The sequence below is a fragment of the Coturnix japonica genome, chromosome 13, assembly GCF_054131305.1.
Source record: "Coturnix japonica strain WE chromosome 13, WE-NBRP24, whole genome shotgun sequence".
Classification (NCBI taxonomy): domain Eukaryota; kingdom Metazoa; phylum Chordata; class Aves; order Galliformes; family Phasianidae; genus Coturnix; species Coturnix japonica.
This window is the reverse complement of record NC_140675.1, coordinates 11,553,936-11,576,695: the sequence shown is the minus strand read 5'-3', so window position 1 is coordinate 11,576,695 and position 22,760 is coordinate 11,553,936. Positions and strand designations below refer to the sequence as shown.

Here is a 22,760-nt window from a genome sequence, read left to right as displayed (position 1 = left end):
GAGCGAGCAGTACACCCAATCACAAACTGTCCGTCTGCATCCAGGTCCTCATAAATCAGGGTTTGCTGAGGGAAAGGGGAAGATACTGAAATTTACAGCAAGAGTAATGGGCAATTTCCCAGAGCATGGTGGCTGCCAGGCCCTTCCACTGCGTGCTCCTCCTCCCAGCGCTGGTGCACACAACAAGAAGTGCCTGTCAAAGTCTCAATGAGCAGAAATGAAGAGGAAAAGCTTTCAGAGCTCCAAGAGGATCCTCTGAAAACCCCCAAGGTGCTCAGGGCCATGAACGCTTTTGCTGCTTTTCCAGTCCAAGTGCAGTTTGCGACATTAAAAACATTTCTGTTTCTTTATAAACTTTGCTGGGCATTTTTACATCAGCATTTCTTTGTGAACTCTTCTGGAGCTCCTTCTTTCTAGAAGAATTTGCCCCAAGTATAACTCAGACCATGATTTTGCTCCACCAAGTTTCAACCTACGCTGGTTGCAGATTGTTTTGAGAAGCACAGTTTGGCAGCACGAAGTAACAGTGCTGCTACCTGCAGCTTTTCATGGACGAATATGGCATCGTATTGCTTAGATAACTAGGTTTGGATTTAGGCACCTAAATTTAAGCACTCGGGCTTGAAGGCTTTGGACATTCTTGCTGAATCAATAATGCTCTGCTTTCAGAAGTTATTAGTTTTTGATCCCAAACCACTTAAATCAATGCATATTTCAGGAAGGCTACTGAGCTTATAAGGCATAAGAATACGTCCATAAAATGTCATGGATAATGTAAACGTCATGGAAGTAACATATATAAATGGTGCCTTAGATATTCACAGAGTAAACACGAAAAGAATCAAGTCCAAACCAAATAACCAGCTTTGCTAAAGTGAAAATGTTTCATGAAATTGGGCTGATACAACATTTCAGTGCAGAGGGGCCAAAGAGTCTGTTTGCATTTCTTTTCTTTGTAATCACCCCAATAAATAAAATGAACACCACATTTTTTAAATGAAAAACTAAATGTCAATCCTGTATTTGGACCCATGCAAAGTGATCCCTTCCCAACTATGATTTCAGCTGATTTAAAATCTGAGAGTTTTCTAGCAATTCACAATCCTGAAATCCTTTGTTAGATGCAATGTCCATCCTGTGCAGAAGTAATAGTTTTCCATTTGAAACCAATATTGCCTCTCTTGATAACAGCTAGAGATTTTCTCCACTATTAATAGCTGTCTTTATGAAAAATAATGAAGTTGCTGATGTTACATCTACTTTGGCATGCAATAAATAGATAAATAGCAGGGAGCAGTCAGATGGCCAGCTCATCAAAGAAACAAGGATTCTGAACTGCTGTGATGGTTTATACAAAATTAACTAATGACATGCAAATTCTGTCCTGCGGTCCGCAGCCAGGCCACTTGATCACACATAAAGGATAAAGCTGATTTCAGGGTTGGTCTTGATTGCAAATCTTAGCAATGCCAATTCAGGTTTTGCAGCTGTAAATTCAGTGTAGGAAACCCCAACTCGCAAAGTTTCAGACTTCAAAGTGGCAGAGGTGGAGGTCACAGAAGATTTAACAAGACCATCGACTCCATGGGGAGCTGATTTCTAATAAAGACTGCCTTTGCAGTGACCACAATCATGAGCTGCCAGTAATTGCACCCGTACTTTCTATAATGTGCCCTAGCTGACATTTCAATTACCCAAAAGATGAACCAGGAAACCAGTACTCGCAGCAGCCAGTTCTCCCTAAATGTTCTATTATGCAAACATTTTCTCATTGCGATGATACATTCTGCCCCACACACTGGAGGGGAAAAAAAAGAAAAGTAGCAGCTGATACTTGCCTGTAATGATGCCATTTTTCTCTACAGGTTCTTGCCAGCTGACCTTGAGAGACGTGTCCAGAATCTCAGTGAAACTCAGGTGTCCCACAGCTCCCGGCTCTGGCAATCAGAAAAGGAAATCTGTTAACACGAGAAGCCCACTTACTCCTGATGTGATTCGTTCGGCAAGGTTAGGGCTGGAGGACAGCAACATGGAGCCAGGGCCAAGGGAAGCCTGCTGGAAACATCAGTGAGAGCTGCAGGAGAGAGGGGAGGATGGAAGGTGTTAAGAAGCACTCTGGCTATCATCACATAAATTATTTTATCTAGTCATCATCCCAACTGTGCAGAGAACTGAAGAGAGCAGCAGCGGGGGACCTGCATGCAATGTGTTCTCTGTCTTTCTTCTTGATCTAATCTAATTAGAACAATCAAGCTGGCAATGTTGGAAGTGATTGCGTTTGTTGTTTTCCCCCAATGACAGCATGTGGGTACCCGTGCTGCTCCATGCAGCTTCCTTGGGGGCTGCGCTCCCTTTGCCTGCACGGAGCCTTTTGTAGGCGAAGGTCAGAGCAAGGGCAGCCTTGGCACTTGGACAGAGTCTCTCAAAACATCTCTAAAAATGTCCAGCATAATGGCAACTGTCTTCTGCAAAATGAATACAAGTGTGTGAAACTTTTAAAGGATTTTTATGATGTAGCTCAAGAGCTCTTAAAAATTTCAGCTCCCTAGTGTGCAATGAAAGAGCATAAAATGGAATGACTGTCAAGAATATGCCATCCTCCCTCAATTTTGATCTTCAAGAAAGACATCCTGACTGATTTTTGATCCAACTGCTGTTCTGTCTTCAATCGGTGTACTGGAAAAAGGAGTTTTTGTTCACTTTATATTCGCTTCACTTCTGTCATTGGATCCCTGCCTGAGTATCCTCCAGCTCCGCTGACATCAGTTGGCAATTTCTCGTCTGCAATTTCATATTTTGTTTCCTCTGTGCTTTAGTCCAGTTTCTCATTCCCCTCCAGCTACGATAAAGAAGGAAGTCTGCCAGTAGGTCGGCTGTGACCACATTTGCAATTCTGCAATCCTAGGGAGGAAAATTTCCAAATCCATTTTGCGATGTGTAGTAGTCAAAGCAGTACAGAAAAGTGCTGATCTGGTAGCGATCTCGGGAATACCCGACGAGAGCACAGCAATTATGCACTATTCAGGAACACGTATCTGCACACATGCAGCCACATACTCACAAAGCTTTACTCCAATTAGCTCCTGCCATGGCGTCCCAGTTTTCATGTCATAATGAAAAGCAGGTGCAGGTTACACCAAGCCAGGACGCATCGCTTCTGACTGGATGTCACGTTTTATCTGACCTACAGTTCATCAGCAAACAGATTTACTTGCGCCGTTTTTTAAAGGATTGCCTAACTTGGCTTTACAGACAGACAGAAAATGATCACCTGAGACCATGAATGACAGTCCTTTCAAACCTTTTTACCCACCACATAAATCCTGGAACAAGTTAGAGCCAATGAGTTCTCCACAAAGATGCATTACATCGCACTACACTGAAATTCTCAGCCATCACAAAAACATTTCTGAAGGACTCAGAGTCAAAAAATACTCCTCATCTCTGGTTCAGAAGCTCCTTGCAGCACACATCTGCCTATACAACAAATATACAACCAGCCTGACTTTCTGTTATTCCACGTTTCATAATGGAAATTTCTGGTGTTTAAAGTGGCATATGATCCCAGCACCTCCCTGAGATATTTCCAGTGTCTGACTGTGCCCTTCTCATAATTTCATGAAGTCTCTAAGGCTCGTTTCTCCTTTAGCAGGAGATTGTTTCTTTCCTCTTCCCAGCCGCTTAATTCTCATGAAGTCTTTGGAGCCACCCATCTTTGGCTTCCTGCAATTAGCCATGGGATCAAAATGTTTTTGGAGGCAGAAAGACAGATGGATCTGAGACACAACCAACACATTAACACTGCCAAGAGCCTCATTTCCTTAAGAAAGCAGGCAAAATGTTCATACTACACATAAGAACCTAACACATGTTTTTCTTTCCTCCATGCCTTTTGCTTTGACTCCAGCTAAAAACATATCAGTTAATATTAATAGCTCGTAGGATTTCTGGTGGTTGCAATGCTATCTGAGTGACCTTCTAACAAGCAAAGGCTTCAGTCTAGAATCTGTTCCTGGGGCTTATGGAGGAGGCGAACCACAAAATCAAAATCCATAGGGAAGTACTTAATTTTCTTCATATGCTTTCAAGAGTGTCTTGTGAAAAAAAATGGATTAGCACTCTGAGCCTCACTTCTGTGAATGCTGCTGTTAATCAGATATTTCTTTAACGGGAACACTGACTAACCTAAAAGATCCTTGTTAAGGAAAAGTAGTATTTCTAAAAACAACATCTTAATAGCTGCGATAGGCACTTTTTAATTCTTATTTGGATCTGTAAATGTGCAGCAGTATATGAGATGCTCTGTAAGAAGAAGCCCTGGCCAGAACCAAGATCGCTGTGGACACACAGCTAGCTGTGAATGCAACTCAGCTGTCATCTGAACAGACATGCTAGATGTGTTAGTCCCAGACATGTCTTGAGCAAACAATTCCAGGAAGCCACAGAGGCCAAAATATTTTCTGATGCAGGAAACAATCTATATGCAAAACTATTTTGCTCTTTTTATCTCATTCCATGGATTTGACTTTAGTTCACTGAGTAGAAGCTACTGAATCATTGTGATGCTGGTTGTTTTACTTTATACAAATACTTGCAATATAGTATAGACACAGACATTTTCAATACACTGAACAGCAGAAGGAAACAAACTTAAATTAATCATTGATTTCCACAGGAAGCCCTGGTGCTCAATTCCTCAGATCAATTCATATTTATCTGGATACCTGAACATGGATTTAAGAGCACAAGGGTTCGCAGACAAATGATGTATTGTGTTAGCTGAACCACACCAAGGAGATTTCAGATCCAGCCTTTCATTTCCCAGCAGCAAAAAGAACACAAGCAGACAACCAGCTGAGGTCATTGTCTGATGGAGAGTAACTTGGCAAGAGACTACAAACTGCTTTGTCAACTTGAGGCCTGATTTTAAGCACCCAGATGCGATAATTCTTGCTTTTCTCTCCAACCAACCCAAACCTGAGCATTGAGATTCTCTACCAGTGCTGACTACTCACTGTCTTCCAGTGTGCTCAGGAGCTGGGGTGCGCTGCGTGGCCCATCGCCGGGGGTGGTGAAGCACAGAACTGATGTGTAGTACGTGGTGTACTTCTTCAGGTTGGTGATGCAGCCGCTGTGAACACCGTGGAAATCTGGAGCAATTGTGACCACTGTCACAGTCCCTGGAGCATCCACTGGCCATGCTAGGAGCTAGAGAATGTAAACGTGGATGAGCTCTCATTAGAAGATGTATCCATTCAGAACCAGAGGACTAGAGCACGCTAAGCTGCCAAAACCATCTTAATCTGATTGTAAAAAACAAGCAATGCTGTTCAACTACTGTCAGCTCTGACGCTGAACAGATGGACAGAACGCTGTTACCATGATAACTGGAGGGATGTGTATAATGCTTACTATCATTAGGGGACATATCGATACTATAGAGGCATTACAGCTCTCAATTTCTGCTACTGAACAAGGCCAAAATTATTGCAAGTGCCTGTTTGTATAACATGAGTCTTCTGTGTCCTTCTGAGCTGGACAATCCCAGCTGTTGAAAGGAAGATGCAGTAAGAAAGGGAACTTCAGTGCTACTCTGAGATAAAAGCTTCATCTTATCATGGGGTTCCTTGAAAGATCCCATTGGGGGGAGAAATCCTTCTTCTCCCCCAACAGCCTTCAGCATCCCATAGACCAGCACCACTAAGAGGCAAATCATATTTCAGTACCTGATGATGTGCGGAGCACCACAAAAGGTTGTGGAACTACAGAAAGAACAGAACATGGCTGTAAGCAGGATTTGCACAGTTTTCAGCACCTAGGTCCCCAAAGTGAGACTCCTGAAGAAAATTCTATGCATTTAAAGTAACGTGCTTGGCAAGCCACAGTTCTTCCAGGTTTCAATCATCTCTGCGGCCCTGCTGGGTGATCAGTGTTTCTCAGGGTAAAATACTTTATCTATAAGTACCTAAATGAGAATTTCAGAAGTTCATTTTTGCAAATGACTTGGAAATGTTAAAACAATTTTTGAAATCACCTTAACAACTTAAGGGCCTAATGCTTTAAAGTGCTTTGGAAATTTCTATTATGTCCCCAAATCCTTATCTAGTGGCTTATATAAGCATTCTAAAATTCTATGCCTTACTCAGTATCTGTGTAAATCATGCTACTTGTATTGATTTCAGGCTCATAAACATGAATAGATGCTTGAAATTATTGAGCCATATTTAACACGTTTCGCCAATGTCTATTGGCTGATAATGAGACTATACTCCTTATAGTCAGAAAGCACAGTTAGAGCACTATAAGGAGTCATTTTGTTAGGAATATTTCATATTTGAAAGGTGCACTTTACTACTTCTTGAAATGCAAATAAATTTCAAAGAAAAGATAAAAACTGAATAATGGTTGACGGAATACTAAGTTTTATTTTCTTTTCTAAATCACCTTTGTGGATTACAATTGGCATTAATAACTTTGAGGGTCTGAACATTAGTCTGAATATCATTGCATGTTCTATAGAAAACATGTGCAGGAAATCAAAGTGAATAGTTTTGTCTGTTAAAGGACAAAATGGGTTTAACCCTGTGGAAAAGCAAAGGCCTGGCTTTGGTACTGGTATTTATAAACTGTATGGAATAAACTATGCAGTAAAGTAACTGTCACAGAACAGATCTCACAGCCTTTGTGCTGCAATTCACAAACCCCGCGAGAAATTATAAAGCTGTTGCAATTTAATGCAATCAAAGAGCTCCGAGTAAAGCGAAACTGTGATAATCTCAGAAGTTTTCACTGAACGCTGACAGATATAAATTGTGATTTTGGTTATTTTATAAAACTGATAATTAAATCAAAATATAAATTAAGAGTTACTCAGGTGGTGAGATTAAGGCTCTTTGTACTGAAGGCGTGTTGGAATAAAACAACGAAATCTAAGAGATGGCTTCTTCAAATCCGACTGAGCTCATCAATGTTTGGATTGGCACCAGATAATTACAGTGTGCTGCAGTCCACTGACCCCCAAAGTGAGCTCGTTCATTCTCTACAGCCCAAGCAGAAGCCAGCTGCTTCTATTTCAGGATTTACTTCTGTAGCCTAAATTCCCTTCCAGTAACCTAGGCCTGAGAGCCAGGGAAGAAGACATGCTTTTACACACACATGCTGCTTCAACTGGGGATTGTGCAACCATTGCTGTTCTGTACGAGAAATAACTTCCCTGTGAGAAATGGGAAAAAAGTGCTAAAACACACCTGCATACATCTACCTCAGGTTCTCCATCATTTTGAGACATCTCAGAAAAGGATCAAGTCTTCTCAAGCTGCCCAAAGAGGCTGTGGATGCTCTGTCCCTGGAGATGTTTAAGGCCAGGCTGAACAGGGCCCTGGGCAGCCTGGTCTAGTATTAGATATGGAGGTTGGTGGCACTCCATGCGTCAGGGGGGTTGAGGCTTCATGATCTTTCAGGTCCCTTCCAACCCAAGCCATTCTATGGTTTTATGATTCTACAATTCTCCAACTCCTAATATCCACCCACAGTTCACAGCCTATCTTCTGAACCTATCTAACTATCATCCTTCTCAGCTCAGCCAACATTCCCTCACCCAACAGCTACAACAGACTTCCTCCTCCTGCTAACAAAACATGCTCATCTTCCCTCATCCTGCTCTGCAATCACTGGAAGATTTCTCTTTGTTCTTTCTAAGAATGTTCTTAAACGCTTCCCAAATTATATACCCGCTGCTAAACTGGTGGAGGAGTTTCTATTAAGCAGTCCTTCCTGAGAGACAGAAATAAAGCACTTGGCTCACTCCTTAGCAAACACTCTACTAGTGAAAGGATCCACAAGTGCTCGGTGAAGCACTCTCTGCTCTGCGCGCTGTTAATAGATATTGCCAGCTGCCCCATCAACAAGGACGTGCCGCGTCAATGCCGCTCCATCAAGCGTGATTAAAAATTTTACATTTTTACATCTCGGAAATCATCACAGTGGGAAAGTTAAGACAAATATTTGGTGTGACATCTTGGTTCCTAATTAAATGAATGGGAGCTTTGCATTAGAGTAGAGTGGAATCTCAGGGCTGATTTTCAGTGGCTCAGCAACGTGCCTCCTGTGCTGTTTGATATCAGACTGCTCTTTGGTTTGGAAACTGATGAAGGTATTAGAATGTTCAGCCTATGACATACTTCCCTCTCAGAACTCACATAAACCAGTGGAAGTCATATTAGAAGAAACAACTGCTCAGTTTTCTCTTTGTTTTGCTTCTGTAAGATATCCCTTAATATATACCGTCAACCTAGGACATTCATAGATTATTGGATTCAATTTCTAATTGTTAGATACCATGACTATTAAAGCAAACAAAGTTAAAGAAATCTTCCTTCTGTTTACCTTGTATCCTTGGTTAATACCATTGATGAACTGCTGAGGTGGAGGGCTCCAGAAGAATTGGATGGTGGTAGAGTTCACGGCTTCCACCTGCACGTTCTGCGGCGGAGCTGTCGGCACTGCTCCCATCAGCAGAGAGGAAAAGTAAATCAAACAGGATGGCAGAGGGGTGAGGGAGCAAAAGAGAAAGATGAGCACAGAACCTATTCACTGCCACTTATGAGTCACTAAGTAATAACAACCTAGAGAAAAGGATGCACTTCTTGTGATAGGGCAACCAGCAATGATTTGGAAAGAGTGGTAATTGAGTTATTTCTCATGTTCTCTCAGAAATTCTTTCAAGGGGAGGGGTTGAAATGATTTCTGAGCTTATTACTCCACAATGAGCCTCGCATAAAGACTTGAGACAGAAGCTAGGTAATGATAGGTGAACATCTCTCTTTCAATTATCCATGACTGCACAGAGAAATGAAGCTACACCAAGACATTTCTTGAGTCTTTTAATATCATGCAGTTCCTGGGCTCAAACCAGCAAACAGGGGATCAGCACAATCAAAATTCTAGTTCTGACTTATAACCTGGTGACAGGATCTGTTTGTTATTTATTGCTGCTTAAAAAATTAAGATGAGTCATATCACATGCAACAAAGATTTTTCTCGGGAATTGATGATGTTTTCATTTTATCTTGGTAAGATAATCATTCATTTATATTGAATCTATTATATATGATCTTGAAACAATGCAGCCTCAAATCTGCTAAAAGATGTGTGAGCATTTCATGTCAAGTGTTTAATGAGCACATGTGTCTCCAACACAAAACAAAAAGAATGGAACATAGAGGGAAACTGGCTTAAAAAAACAACAACACAACCCCACCACATATTTTGCTATTTAACACAGTGTCTCTTTAAATACCTTCCAGACCATTCTTTCAGCTCATTACTTTATGATACCATTTCCATAGTTCTCAGAGGAAGGAATACTAAGTCAAGTCTATTTTTCTGAAACTATCAAGCTTGTAGTAAGCTTAATAAGAAAGCTGCTACTTAAGTATTAAGACAGAAAAGTACTAATATCCTTAGTATCCTTTGAATCCTAAAAAAAAAAAAAAAAAAAAAAAAAAAAAAGTTTAATAAAGTTTCAAAAACATGTGTATTGACAGCCACGTACATTTGTATTCTATGAAAGAGGAACTATCCACAAGTGGTTGTGAAGCTCGAAAACTTTGTTCCTTTTGCATCCAAGGGAAAATTTCTGCTAAAGCCCAATGACCCACGCTTCTCAAAAGTATCCGTAATTCCCACTGAGCAAAGCTAGTTTGCTCCATACTTCTCAAAAACAGGTCACAAACTTTTAAAACTTCAAAGATCTTTTGGAAGGTGTATCTTTGTATGGAGGAGAAATGAAGACATTAACTTCAAAAATGTAAAAATGTCCCTTTGCCCACCAAAAGCTACACTTGTTTGAAGGAGACATAAAGGGCCGTTATTCTTAACTGGTGTACAAGGCATAGCAAGGCTGCAGCCAACAGAGCTGGGACAGTGTACAACTATCAAAGACATTCACAGCTTAGAAATATAAACTCAGAAGCCTGGAGAAATCCTTGAAGATGTCAGGTTTGAAAGAAGCCAAGAACATCCACTTCCATGCCCTGTGACACTAAAACTCCCTGACAACTGATTTGAAAATTTAGCCCTGCACATTTGTTTTCTTAAGCTCAGAAATGGCGTATGCTTTGGAATTGTCTTACCCTAATTTAAAGCTTGGTGTCACCATTTATGAACTACGCTTAATTATTGAGCTCTAAAAAACAAATTGATCTGATACTACTCTAATTTTTCATTAAAATGTAGGTCCTATTTCCTGCCATGTATCATAATTCCTTATGTGCCTTTGGAAGGTTTTAATAATCTTATCAACTCACGGACATCATAAAGTTTTTGTACTTAAGAGATTCGTCAAATCATCCTGAAATACAGCCGTCTATATTAAAGCCAATATACAGTCATAATGAGTTGCTTCAGCTTCATTCTCCTACTAATATATTTTCACTTATTCAGGTTCTTCGATGAACCTGTTTATTACGAGAGCCACTAAATGTGCTTAAATTTGCTCATGTTCAATAGTTTGTATAATTGGTAGTGTAAGAATTTTTAAAAAATCAAAATTCATTCTTGCCTACATATTGGAATATTCTGATTTTGTAGCCACCAGAGATTTGTTATTGAAGAAGAAAACTGTACAAGAAACCTCTGAGTTAGCTTGTTATCAGAAAGTCATCTGGATATCATTGCTAATTTCATCTCCTTCTGTCCTGCAGGGTAAATCAGCTGAGGATTACCCCCCTGACTCACTCCTCTCCCTTCTGTTGAACACCATCACACTATTTGGCTATGCTGATCTTGTGATACAGAAAAACTGTTGTTTATACTTCACCCCATAAGCTGTTAACCAACAGCCCCACTCAGAGAAATACAGAACCTGGCAGCGGGAGGAAGATCCACTGATAGCTCTTGCTGTAGCACACCATGCAAATAGCCAGATAAGCACCTTAGGATAGGTTTACTACACTTTTGGAAAGGTGGATAACCACATGTGCTAATTATTTCTTTTAATGAGTGAAATATTTTTCTTTCATTAGGAGGTAATTCTCTGAAATGAGAATAAATCATCACAGCACAAAGAGAACCTGCTATGATAAGAGAAAGGGTAAAAATCACGAACAGAAAACCTGAACACTTCAGAATGCTGGAAACTATGAGTTATATTACAATTCATCTTCAGAATCTTTATTGAATTATCAACATCTGCATCACAATGAATGCATTTAAAAGATGGAAAGAACGTGGTCTATCTAATACGCATAAGCTTAATTATACTGCAGATGTGATATAATACATTTTTATATTCTAATCAGTAAAATATTGGCATTGTGACCTCAAATTTGCTTCAAAGTGACAGCATAAAGTTCTCCTTTTATGTTCTGATCCTAAAGGCTTCCTTGGGCATCTGAACAGTTTTGCATGAAAAAAGGAAAAAGTTTGAGAGAAGCCAAACCCGAGCAGACCTCCTGATCAGAACTCAGACACCTTTCCCAGGTCACAGCCAGCACCTTGCTGAACCTGCAGTTGGCCTCATATAACATTTCCTAACTTGGCGGTGGATAGCTATCCTCATCCTACAAGTTTCTTGTTGTCAGGCAGTCCAGGAGCTACTGATGTCAAATAGCTGTTTCAAAAGTAATCCCCAAGCATTTACGTGCTCGGTTTTTAAATCTCCTTCACAATTTTTGCAAGCATTCCTAAACCATCTCACACCGGAGACCCATCTGGGAGTCATCTTGGAACTGCAGATCAAATTGGTCAGACAAAACCAACTGTTACTTTCTTCCCTATAAAGTTCATACTGATGGAAATCTGTTAAGAGCTCAGCTCCGGGGACTGCAAGTTAATGTGCAGCATTCTAAGCAGAAAAGGTCATGGAAGCACTCTAGATAAAAGCCATTAAAAGGGTTTGGCTGACGGGATAATTGAGAGAAGAGAAGGCAATCAGGGTAAGCATGTGTACATGTAATTATTCTGTCTGTAGCTGTGTGAAAGTAGCATGTAAGCCTGCACAGATTCCCACAGCAAGACTGCAGGTCTTAAATACAGATCTCTAACAAAGGCCAGGAGAGGTCTCCTACTCCTCCCAACCTCCTGACCTCTGGGCTGGCAGCTTCCATGTCTCAGCACAGCAGGCTCAGGGAGCTGCAGGTTTTCTCTGTGTGAGGATTCGGCTCTTTCAGTGCACTGGGAGCTGTGGGGAGAGTTCTTCTTCCAAAGCCTCTTTCCCTGCCCACCTTCCACTAAGCCGTGCTGTGTGCTGAGCAGCAGCAAGTGCGTGGACGCAGGGGTCTCTGCTCTCCTACACCTGCCAATGTGTGAAATTCAGAAGTGCAAGGTTTGGCACTAACTGCTAATTTCATGGCACTTGTAAAGCCATTAAGAGCAACGGAAAGAAGGAGATGGCAAATGACACCTAACAGTAATAAAACTGAGAGCTACAAAATCCTGATGCTATGTCTCTAACCTCCTTCTGCACAGCAGCAGCCAGACCCAAACCAGCATCCATGGATGCTACATGGCTGTTGGCGAGGTGAGTTGATGACTTGATGAGAAACCCTAGGGGAAAACTAAGGGAAAACGAAGGGAAAACTTAGTGAAAAGTTTATTATGTTTTGCTCAGACTTTCCTGGCCTTTCCAGCCTTTCATGCACAGAGCAGTAGGGAAATAAAACCACGTCAAATGACATGTTAAGACTTACAAATGTGATAAGGACATAAGACTGGCTTTGGGATGTTCACCAACAGAAAAATGTATCAGCTAAAGTAGACAAAAAAAGAAGGCTAATTCCAATGCATGGAGTCTAATGAAAGCTCTAATTACACACCTTGCCTTGGCTAAATCTGAGAGAGATTTTCACAGAGAGAGAAGCTTGAAAGTATTCATGCCAGTGAGATAAAAGGGATAGCCCTGAAGTAAAAGATGGAAGATTGCTTTCTCAAATCAGCCTGTAGGAAATGCTAAACAGGGCCAACAGTACTGAGCAGAAACAACATCACTGCCATACAGAAAGACATTTGTACACCTCACAAAGCCATTCATATGAAAAGATATTGGAAAACTTCAGTTTTTCATATGGCAATGAAAAGTCCTGCGGGACACTGTTTAAATAAGTAAAATTTGCCCTATGCGGAAGGCTGGCCCAAATCCCTGTGAAAAGTAACATCAAAGTAAGGAACAGCTGGAGAAGCTCTGATGAAGGAAGACCTATATACACAGAGCATCAAAGGATTACGCTGAATATCACTCTGAAAAGACTTTCAAGATTTAGAGACAGTCAAACTGCCTGACCCCGGTGCTCGGCAGTTCAGTGCTTTGGCAGTAAGTCTTGCTGACATTTTATCTAGCTGACATTACGTGCCAGTCTCACTACAAGTTTAGATCATCTTTTAGCATCTTGCAAGTTTGGCTGCATTGCAGAGGCTGGAAATATTTGAAGAGCTTTGAGTAGCTGATTAGTTATCAGTTGCTAACACAATGCCAGAGGGCTAATAAGGGATTAATGGAGCGGGTTCTGGTATAAATCCACAGCTTGTATGGCCAGTCAATATTCTTCCCGACAAAGATGCCAATGTGCTGATCTGCTCCTGCCAATGGGGTGATCAGCTCCCAGTGCTCATTTCCTGCCAGGCTTTGACTGTGGAGCATGTTTGATTAATACGAGGCATTTCAGGTATTTTTCATCAGCGGACAGGCAGGTTCTTGCCTGCTTGGCTCACATCGTTTAATGCATGTCAGAATAGAGGTGGTGGTGGTCATAGCAGGAGAGAGGGATGGATGGGAGTGTGCATCTGACATTTATCTCAGCTCGTATTAAAATCAGAGTGTGATTTACAGGGCAGTTTCACACATGGCTTTTCGTACTCCTGCTGGTTTGGTTCGGGAAGGACATTCTAGAGCAAGAAAACACTGTTTTCTCCTGTCATTTCCCAACTGCAGGAAAGATAAACGAGCAGGGTTTTGGACAGCAGCGCGTTACTTATGGAATCTTTATATTAATCCGATTTCCAACTACACCCAATTCTAGCTACCCTCCCTTCTTTTCAATTCTAATTGTAAAAATAATTCAGGCTCTTTTTAGAGCAGACTTCAGTGATTTGCACAGAAATCCAGTAAGGCATCTATTAGGAGATGACAGCTTCCAGCATCCATGAAGTAATTATGTAGTGCTGTTATTAAGTGCAGTTATAAAAAGAAAAAAAAAGAAATAACCAGTTTTTCATCTATGTCTGCCCACCACTGAATATCTACAAACTATACCAAGACAACCAGGCCACTGTATGTAGTCCTGCAGTATAAACACTCCCAGTAGTTAATATGGATGCAGGACTGATTTCTCTTAATTTATAACAGTGGATTTATACCATTATAAATGGCAATAGACAGCCAATCAATAAAGGATGATGATAACAGCACATAATATCAGGGGAAATTAGAGTCAGCTGCAGGGTTTAAGAAAAAAAGAGTGTGAAGCCCAAACCTGAATCTTAACAGATGGGAGGTTAAGGTGATACGATAGCTTAAAACGTCCAAATAAACAAAGTAATGAGTTGCAAGCATATTCACAACATAGATTCAAATTCTGCGTGCAAACCAATTCTCAGTGGAGAATGGTGGGATACAAAACATTAATCCTGGCTGTAAAGAGAAGGGATTTTTAAAACAGCATTTCAAGGTCTGCTATAAATACTTCTAGAAAGATGTTGAGTGCATCTAGATTCCTCTAAACTGTGAGGGCTGAGATGCCCTAAGACAAAATACAGACAGATTCCTCTTTTAATTGTTGTGGTTAATTAGTACTGCATGCAAATAATCTTTTCTTAAAGATCTCCCAACAACTCAAGCTGCATCTAATCATGTTATAATGAACTCCTAGTAACAATTAACAAACAACTACGTAATCTTCACTGATTATAAATCAACCGATGCTCTGTAAAACTGCAAGCTTTTAAAATAGTTTAATTGTTTTATGACCAATAACGTAGAGACCATATACTGCCCAGTGCTCAGAATCCAGCACAATCCTCTAATTATGGGAATATAAGAAGGCGTTAAGGGCCTGGTACTTAATTATCCTACAGATTTTTATACCAATCTAGAGGTGTAAACATGCCTTACACTGGTTGTAAAAAGTAATTACATATCCTATTTTGAATGTAATTTATATCCTTCTTAAGGCACTTACCAGAAAGGTATGGAAGGGCTTTAACATAAAAACATAAAAATCAGGGCTTTAAAGATCATTTTATCTTCCTTTGCAAATCTCTGCACCATTCCCAAAGTGCTACAAAACATGCATTCTACACAGGCTCTATTTCTCTTTCTACAGTTCCCTTAAAGTTTATTCCATATTTCTAAAGCAAGCTATTCTGTGATCATCAGAACTAATGGTGTAGGTTTGCTCTCTGCTTGTCTCAAGTATTGCCCATGTGGCGTATTGCATATCTTGACCGCCATAAACCCAATTCTCTGCCATACTCTTCACACCTCCCCTACAGGAGGAGCCTCTGCCCCTGCATGCCACGTGTCCTATAAATCCATTCCACAGACCACAGCTCTCTCCAGCATCTCTATTTATAACTTGAGCTGCAGATGATTCTGACCTGCAAGTGTGCTAAGATGTCATCATGAAGGTCAGGAAAAATAGATAAATTCTGAGCTCATGCACAGCTTTTTCTATAAAAAGGGTAGCAGCAGGGTCTTATTTTGTTTCTGCTTAGGCACTTGAATTTGTGTTTCCTACTTTCTTTCTTTCTCCCCAAAGCCGCCTACTGGATTTGACTGAACTGACCATTCATTTACCAGTTGTTAGCTGAGACTGCCATCTTCTCCCTAGGAAATGATGCATTAAACTGTGACAATAAAGGATGTCTTGTTCTGATTTGCTCACCTCCCTGCAGAGTGTATTCAGTCACAGGTCTGCTGAAGGCTCCCAGCCCAGCTCCATTGTAAGATGCCACCTGGATTTCATACTGGGTCCAAATGATCAGGTCTGTCACTAAGCAGTAGTTAATTTCTGCACTGGTGATGTTTTTGTACTGGTATTCTCCAGGGAGGCCGGCCAGACGATATCTATCACATGGGAAGAAAAACTTGCAGTTAATTGGCTGATATCAATTATAGAAAATATCCTGACTAACAAAATAGCTTCCTTTGTGAACAGGTAATATCCTCGCTTTTACAGTAGAATTATACAAAGAATAATGAAAACTAATGAGAAACAACAGACTAACTCCTGATAAGATCACATCTTGTTTGACTGCCAGAGTATTTATAAGCTGATCTCGCCGAGATTACACACAGGGCTAAACAAAATGGGTACTTTATCCTACTTTATGGCTGCAGAAAAATTACAGCTTTTTAAATGTGGCTTGTCTAGTAAAACCTGTGATTTAGTAGGAAAAATTGCCCAGATGTGATTTTTATCAGGGTGCTGCTGTAAATCAGCTAGAGAAATGTTCTTTTCCTCCTCTGAAGTCTGAAAAGGAGAACTCAGAGGGCTCTGACCTTCGGGAGCTGCGGGCACTGCCATCTCTGCCTCCCACCTGGACTCACTTCATGGTGTAATATTAAATAAGGAGTGAATAAATTTGAGATTGAAGGATTCGTTAAGCTTGGGGACTTCAGGAGGGCTGAACCAGGTAAAGGCGAGTGGTGCACACCCAGACAAACTCTTTGCCGAGGCATGAGAAGCTGGAAAATGGAATATATTTTCCCCTGTAAAAACTGTATTACAGAAAACAGCCCTCTTGATGTGTCTCTTTAGGCCGAGAAAGTACGGAGAATAAATAAGCTATGGAAAACAAACAAACCTTGCATATCTCTGAATGTGAATAACTCTGTGTGCTTTCCTTCCTTTGTTGAAATAGTACAAGGGATGATTGTGATGTGCTAAAGCACACCAGATTTTCTTCTAAAATCTCCCCCTAATGAGGTCACCTCTTGATCGCCGACCACCCCCTTCTCCTCTGTTGCAGGGGTCTGACTGTATTTTGTGATACTCAGCATTTGTGATTCTAAAATTCCCTTCAGAAAATACAAATGGAAATAAAGAAGCATCAGCTCCCAGCTGAGCTTATGGGATGCCTTTTTTCCTTTCTACTTTACACGACATCTACCTGTTCCTTTATTTGTCACCTGCCAAGGCTGTACGCACCTTGGCAAAGCCGACTGTTGGCGCGGAGCTGTTTTGTCTCACACCCAGCAGACAAGGTGCAGAGTGCCCCTGTGATTTAATCTATTATGCTCTTAGCATGGCACTCCCCTAAATGCAATACTGCCAGGGAGAAAAAGGGCAGAGAAAGAAGGCCAGTTCAGAAATGTCATGTCTTCATGATTTTTCTCACCGCGGACTTTGATGTATACTCCATGTGACTTGTGCAGTGCACCTTCACTTTTAAAGATCAGGTGTACCATCAATTTAGTATCTTCAGTGTCAGGTCTCTGGGATGCATGGTGGTGTATCCCAATTCTATAGAAATCAGTGCAGGAAGACCTTTCTTCAGTGCACATATTGCTGCGGCCAAACATTCTGACTTGGGAGAACAGCTTGGTTTATTACCTGGGACAGCTGTGCTTTTATATTATAATCTTAAATTCCTTTTGAATAAATGCTTTTGCTGCTCTGTGATCTAGACAAAGTGTGTAGACATCAAAAATGTCCACAGATTGAGCACAATGAATATGATCACTCCCTATTAAAATGGGAAGAGATGTTATAGAGAGGACTGTTATTATGCTAATCACAGTTGTAGAAAACACTTAGGCTAAACATGACTGAAAATGCTATACGGACTAAGTGGAACAGATTGCCAGAAGTGGGAGGCTACATGATTGCTTTTGACCTAATGCTGAGACTGGTTCAGACACACCAGGAGTAGCTTAGGAGTTAATCCCACCATCCAGTAGGCTGGTTTGAATGAAAGAACTGTACAAACAACGTTGTATCCTATGCAAAGGGGTACCCAGCTCTCATGAAAAGATTTAGCTAAGGGCAGAAGCAGAAGCATCATTTCCCAGCTGTCAGTGATGACTGGCACTGCTTTCAAACTGAGCCCAGATCTTAAAACCACAGCATTCCTTCCAGTGGCTCACCACTGTCAAAGGCTCAGTACAGGTGACAGGGAGATTAACCATCATCTTCAGCTCTGCCTATAGAGTTAAGGAACTTTCCATCTCTATTTTGGGAACTCACCAACATTCCAGCACCAGAAAACAATTTCCACCCATGCCAGCAAAAGCAGGAACACAGTGCAAACAGGAGACTGGCATTTATACTGTAGCATTTAGTTAAACTTTTAATAGATCTGGAAGATCCTAAGTTAAAAATATCAGCAACCTGCTTGCAATAGGCTATAAGCATCAGCAGGAAATATGTCAGTGGGGGTGCAATGCTTGTGTGTTTCCCACAAAAATTCTGTTTTAAATGGTGCTTCCCTTCTGAAAGGGATGGGCCCAGCTGGCTGCTAACATTGCAGGAAACGTAGAAAGCCAAACAATCCAGCAAGCTGTAGATGAATTGGGCAGGAGTGAATAACTGAGTCCTAAACAATAAGAAAATGGAAGTGCTCAGCAAAGTCTCTTGGTGTGGCAGCACCCTTTCCTAAAAATAAATCCTCTGTAAGCAAAAAACTGAATGATTCCCAGTTACCTGTCTGAATCTGTTTCTCTTTAATACAGCTGAGACTGAAAGAATCTCACTCAATTGACCGATTTTCAAAACCAAATCAAGTTCTGCCACAAAGCATTTGACCTGTCGTTTCCCCTCTCCATTTTGTTTGGCACAAAACTGATAGTTATTGATTCTATTCTTGCTCTTCCATAGTGTAGGAGTCCTTTGTTTGTTGTGTCTTTGGTAAGGTAATAAAGCTCTTGAGCAGTAAGCTGAGATTGTAATATGCACAAATACATCTGCAATGCACAGGCTGCACTGTACCAACTACCCATGTAAACATTTTCTCATAATTAGTGCTTCACTTCACTTTGAAAATGGGAAAAAGTTATCTGGATGCTGATAGTCTCCATAGGAAACCAGCCCACACAGCAGGCTCACCCAGAGCCTGACTCACACCATTAGGAGCTCCCTCATGCACACATGAGTCTAGTTCTAGACCTTGGAGGGAAGAAAATTACTCACCTTAGGATGTACCCATGAAGAACTCCATTATGTTCGCTTTCAGGAGGAGGCTGCCACTGGACCATGATGGACTGATTGGTGCGCCCGCTGGCCACAATGTTTTTAGGTGGGGCACTGGGTGGCTCCTCAGGTAGCATCAACCTGAATGGAAAAGAACGTGGTGGAGATAGGTGTCAAGATGAAGGATATAGAACATTTCTATTTCACGGATCCAACTCCAAGTGAACCCGTTTCGTTTATCAAAGTCTGATGACTAGAAAGAAATATAATGCTGATCAAACTGCTGAAGACATGCATGAAATAGTTACAACAAATCAACATAATAAGAAATCAGTTAAGCAAGTAGTAAGACAGACAGCTGAGGTAACCTTGTTCTCACTGAATCACCCAGGCTTCTACAAGTCTTAAAAAAGATTACAAGCCTGAATGAGCCAGAGCTCAGGTCCAGTGTCTGTGACTCCTCTCAAATTGTTTCTTTCAGCTCTTTCAATATTTTTCATATCAAATTCCTACATTTTGAAAAAGCCATTTAGAGTTCAGCTGCTCTGCAATTCAAGCTCACAGCAAGCTCTGGTTCACAGAGGAAGGGGGATGCATTTGAAACTAAATTTGATGAAGCTATTCTTCTATGTCACATCTGGGTGAATTCCAGAAGTAACATTGCAATGATTGGGTGAAAGCTGTACTCCTTGCACGGCTAACTGCAGTGACTTAACACAATAGGAATAAAAACATTTTGCTTGCACATACACCTATTTGACCACATTCCAGGTTTCTGTTTACTGATACACTAGAAACACGAGGGCACCTCTCCCATCATGTGCTGGTTTCCTGCATCGCCTAATTGCCAATTCACCAATTACTAACAGCTGCAGAGCACTCTCCAGAGACCTGGGTAATGATAACTGCTCCGCTCCTTGCTTACTGTGCAGAAGATAATCTTATTTTATTCTCTCACAAACAACATTTTTTTCTCCCATACAGTATGCAGGTGTTTATTTTTGCTGTACCTGCTGGTCTCGGAGCTGTACTGGCCTCTTCCCACCTGGTTAACTGCACACACCCTGAACTGGTAGGTTCGGGCTGGGGTGAGTCCACTCACAGTGACGCTGGTCATCTTTGGGTCCAGATTTGATAGGTGAACCTTCCAGGGAGAATCTGTTGGATGAAGGAACATTTGAAATTGGTGGAAGCACTTGTTGAAAGCTCTGCAGAAGGGAGGATATGTCTCTGGCTGCACTTGTTTTCCTCAGAGGAACTTTACCAAGAAGTTTCTTTCCAGCAAAAGAAACGTTCCTGTCAGCCCACACGGTTATGCAGATTGCACATTTGTCTACTGGAAAGTGATGCTGCACATGTCATGGCATAATAAATAAAAACTATATTCATTAACATTTTAATAAAAGAGGAAACAAGCATGATAAAGACAGATGGGCTGTGTATTTCACAACCCATCTGTTTGGCAGGCCATTACAACACCACACCCATGAGTGGCTCTGGTGGAAGGTCTGTAATGAAATTCGCAGGCAGTTTGGAATAGCTTTCTACCCAGCTTGCAAGCAGGTGTAGAAGCGTGATGTTCTCTGCCAAATCAGCCCTTCACTGTAAGACCTGAGAAAGCTTCTGCTTCAGATTCTCCATGTTTTATTCTTCTTCCATCTAATCATTTCCTAGGAAGGCTCCCCGGTATAAACAGCCCCAGTAGTACTATAAAACCTTTGCTGTCAGTTCAGATACTTCACACGCTGAGCTCCTCTGATGCCTAAACTGTATTTTCAAGTTTTCAAACAGGTCAGAAATTAAGCACGTTGAAAATTAAATATCCTGACTTCTTTTCTTCCCAGCCTGATGGTATAAATTCTCCCCAAAGTCATGACTGAAGCACTGAAGGAGACGTGACATTTGGTTTGTGTTGCAACAGTACAGCAATGGAAGCAGCCAACTTAAAGATTTGTTCAGTTTTTAAATAATACCAGCTGTTTTCAGGCTCCCTGCTCAAAATCACAAATACTTCTGGAAATGATTGAGGAGCTAGCTGTAGATTTTGGCAATGTATCTGTGCATGCTGCTCATCAGAAGTGCACTGCTGCTTCTGGCAGGTCACCTCCACGTCTGCCTGAAAATGAAGATATGTCCCAGATGTGAAAGGAAAACTTCACACCAAGATGTAAACCACTAAATCAGTGTTTTTCTGGCAGATTCCTAAGCAAGTTTAAGTCTACTGGGGTGTTGATGCCTGTTGGGCTCTGCATCTTCAAATTATTCGGAATATATTTATTCCAGTAATGGCTGTCTGAGAACAAAGTCTTTTTTAACAAGAAAACTGACACAGCAGAATACTGGGAACACTGAAGAGGGACATTTGCACAGCGGTCAGGTTCCATCACTGCCAGCTGTTGATGATTTGCCATCAGATGCTTCTGCTGCAAGGTCTGGATGGAGATGGGTCTTAGTGCAGTGCTGGGCTTTGTTTACAAAGCACTTAAAGGAAGGATACCTGCATTAGTTTGGTGCACCCTCTTTCCTTCCCTTTCGATCAAGCTTCTTTTGAGGCTTAGCAAACAACTGTTCACATTGTGACATCCAGAGAGCACGGTACCCAATCAAGATAAGGCAACGTTCAGCCATGGCTGACTTAGTAAGTTGCCTGAAGCAGCAGCATGAGGAAAAGGGAAGAACAGACAACATTAAGAAAGCAAAATACCCTTGTATGAGCCCTTGGGTAGTGGTCCATTTCCTACAGCAAATCAGTTCCATTTGTTAACTGCTAGTGTAAACACCACCTGAGAGTGCTTAACCCAAGCAGTTCAATGCAGTGAGCAGTTTGATTCAACAATAGGGCCTATTAATCTCCTCACCACCTTGGGGCTCCACTCTGTTTATATGCTGCATCTGTAGAATACTTTATTTATTCTTTTTCCTCTCCTGGTGGAAGATAAAAGATCTGGCAGGAAGAGAGATTAAACTGAAAACTAATACAAACGAACCCTATTCATCTCTTGGGCACTCTGACTCCTAAAGGGAAGGGGTTTGGAGGGGATTCGCTTGCTCCTGGAGTAGTGGATACAGGAACTGTGCAGAGTACCTTTACAATTTAAATGTCTTTTTGTCTTTCCTTCTTTTTTGGGCAATCAGTCAATAAACTAAATATTTGGAGAGGCCGTTCCCCCTCCTTAAACAGAGAACGAAGCCCAGTGCAGTCCAGCAGTTTGTTTTACTGCTGTAGTTCTGATGTTGGAAACCTTCCCTGAGTTTTTCAGCACCGACTCCCATCTCCCGCAGGGATGGCTGTCACCTGCCTGTCCCAGGAAGGCTGGAGAAGTTCCACGGTGAGAGACTTGCCAGGTCAAACTAATAAATAAATCTCTGTTATATTGAACAGACCACGCTAATCCTCCATTTAACTTAAGCTGTCCGGAGTGTACTCTGGGCTTTGCTTGCTTGCTTTTCCGCTGTAATTGCCACTGTTTGAAAAACTCACAGCTAGTTGTCTATCTTCTTAAGGATATTGGGTATTCTGAATTAATGCTGACTGCCTCTCCAAGTTAATTTCTTGGAAACCAAGAATCTCACAGGCTACTCTTGAGCATGCAATGCAATTTCTGGCTTTGTAGAAATGACCTGTTCTGTTAAGAA

The 22,760-nt window shown here is 41.3% G+C and overlaps 1 protein-coding gene across 2 annotated transcripts in view; it reads right to left on the bottom strand.

The window, feature by feature from the left end:
- SDK1 (sidekick cell adhesion molecule 1) overlaps positions 1-22,760 on the bottom strand; it is a 358,865-nt gene that overhangs the window by 94,100 nt on the left and 242,005 nt on the right. For both annotated transcript variants that reach the window (XM_015876860.3, XM_015876861.3), the window contains exons 15-20: positions 20,135-20,282; positions 19,125-19,265; positions 15,879-16,060; positions 8,386-8,501; positions 5,016-5,208; positions 1,839-1,937 (exon numbers count right to left, since the gene is read on the bottom strand). In XM_015876860.3, the coding sequence (XP_015732346.2) occupies positions 1,839-1,937; positions 5,016-5,208; positions 8,386-8,501; positions 15,879-16,060; positions 19,125-19,265; positions 20,135-20,282 (879 nt within the window). The remainder of the gene's footprint in view (positions 1-1,838; positions 1,938-5,015; positions 5,209-8,385; positions 8,502-15,878; positions 16,061-19,124; positions 19,266-20,134; positions 20,283-22,760) is intronic.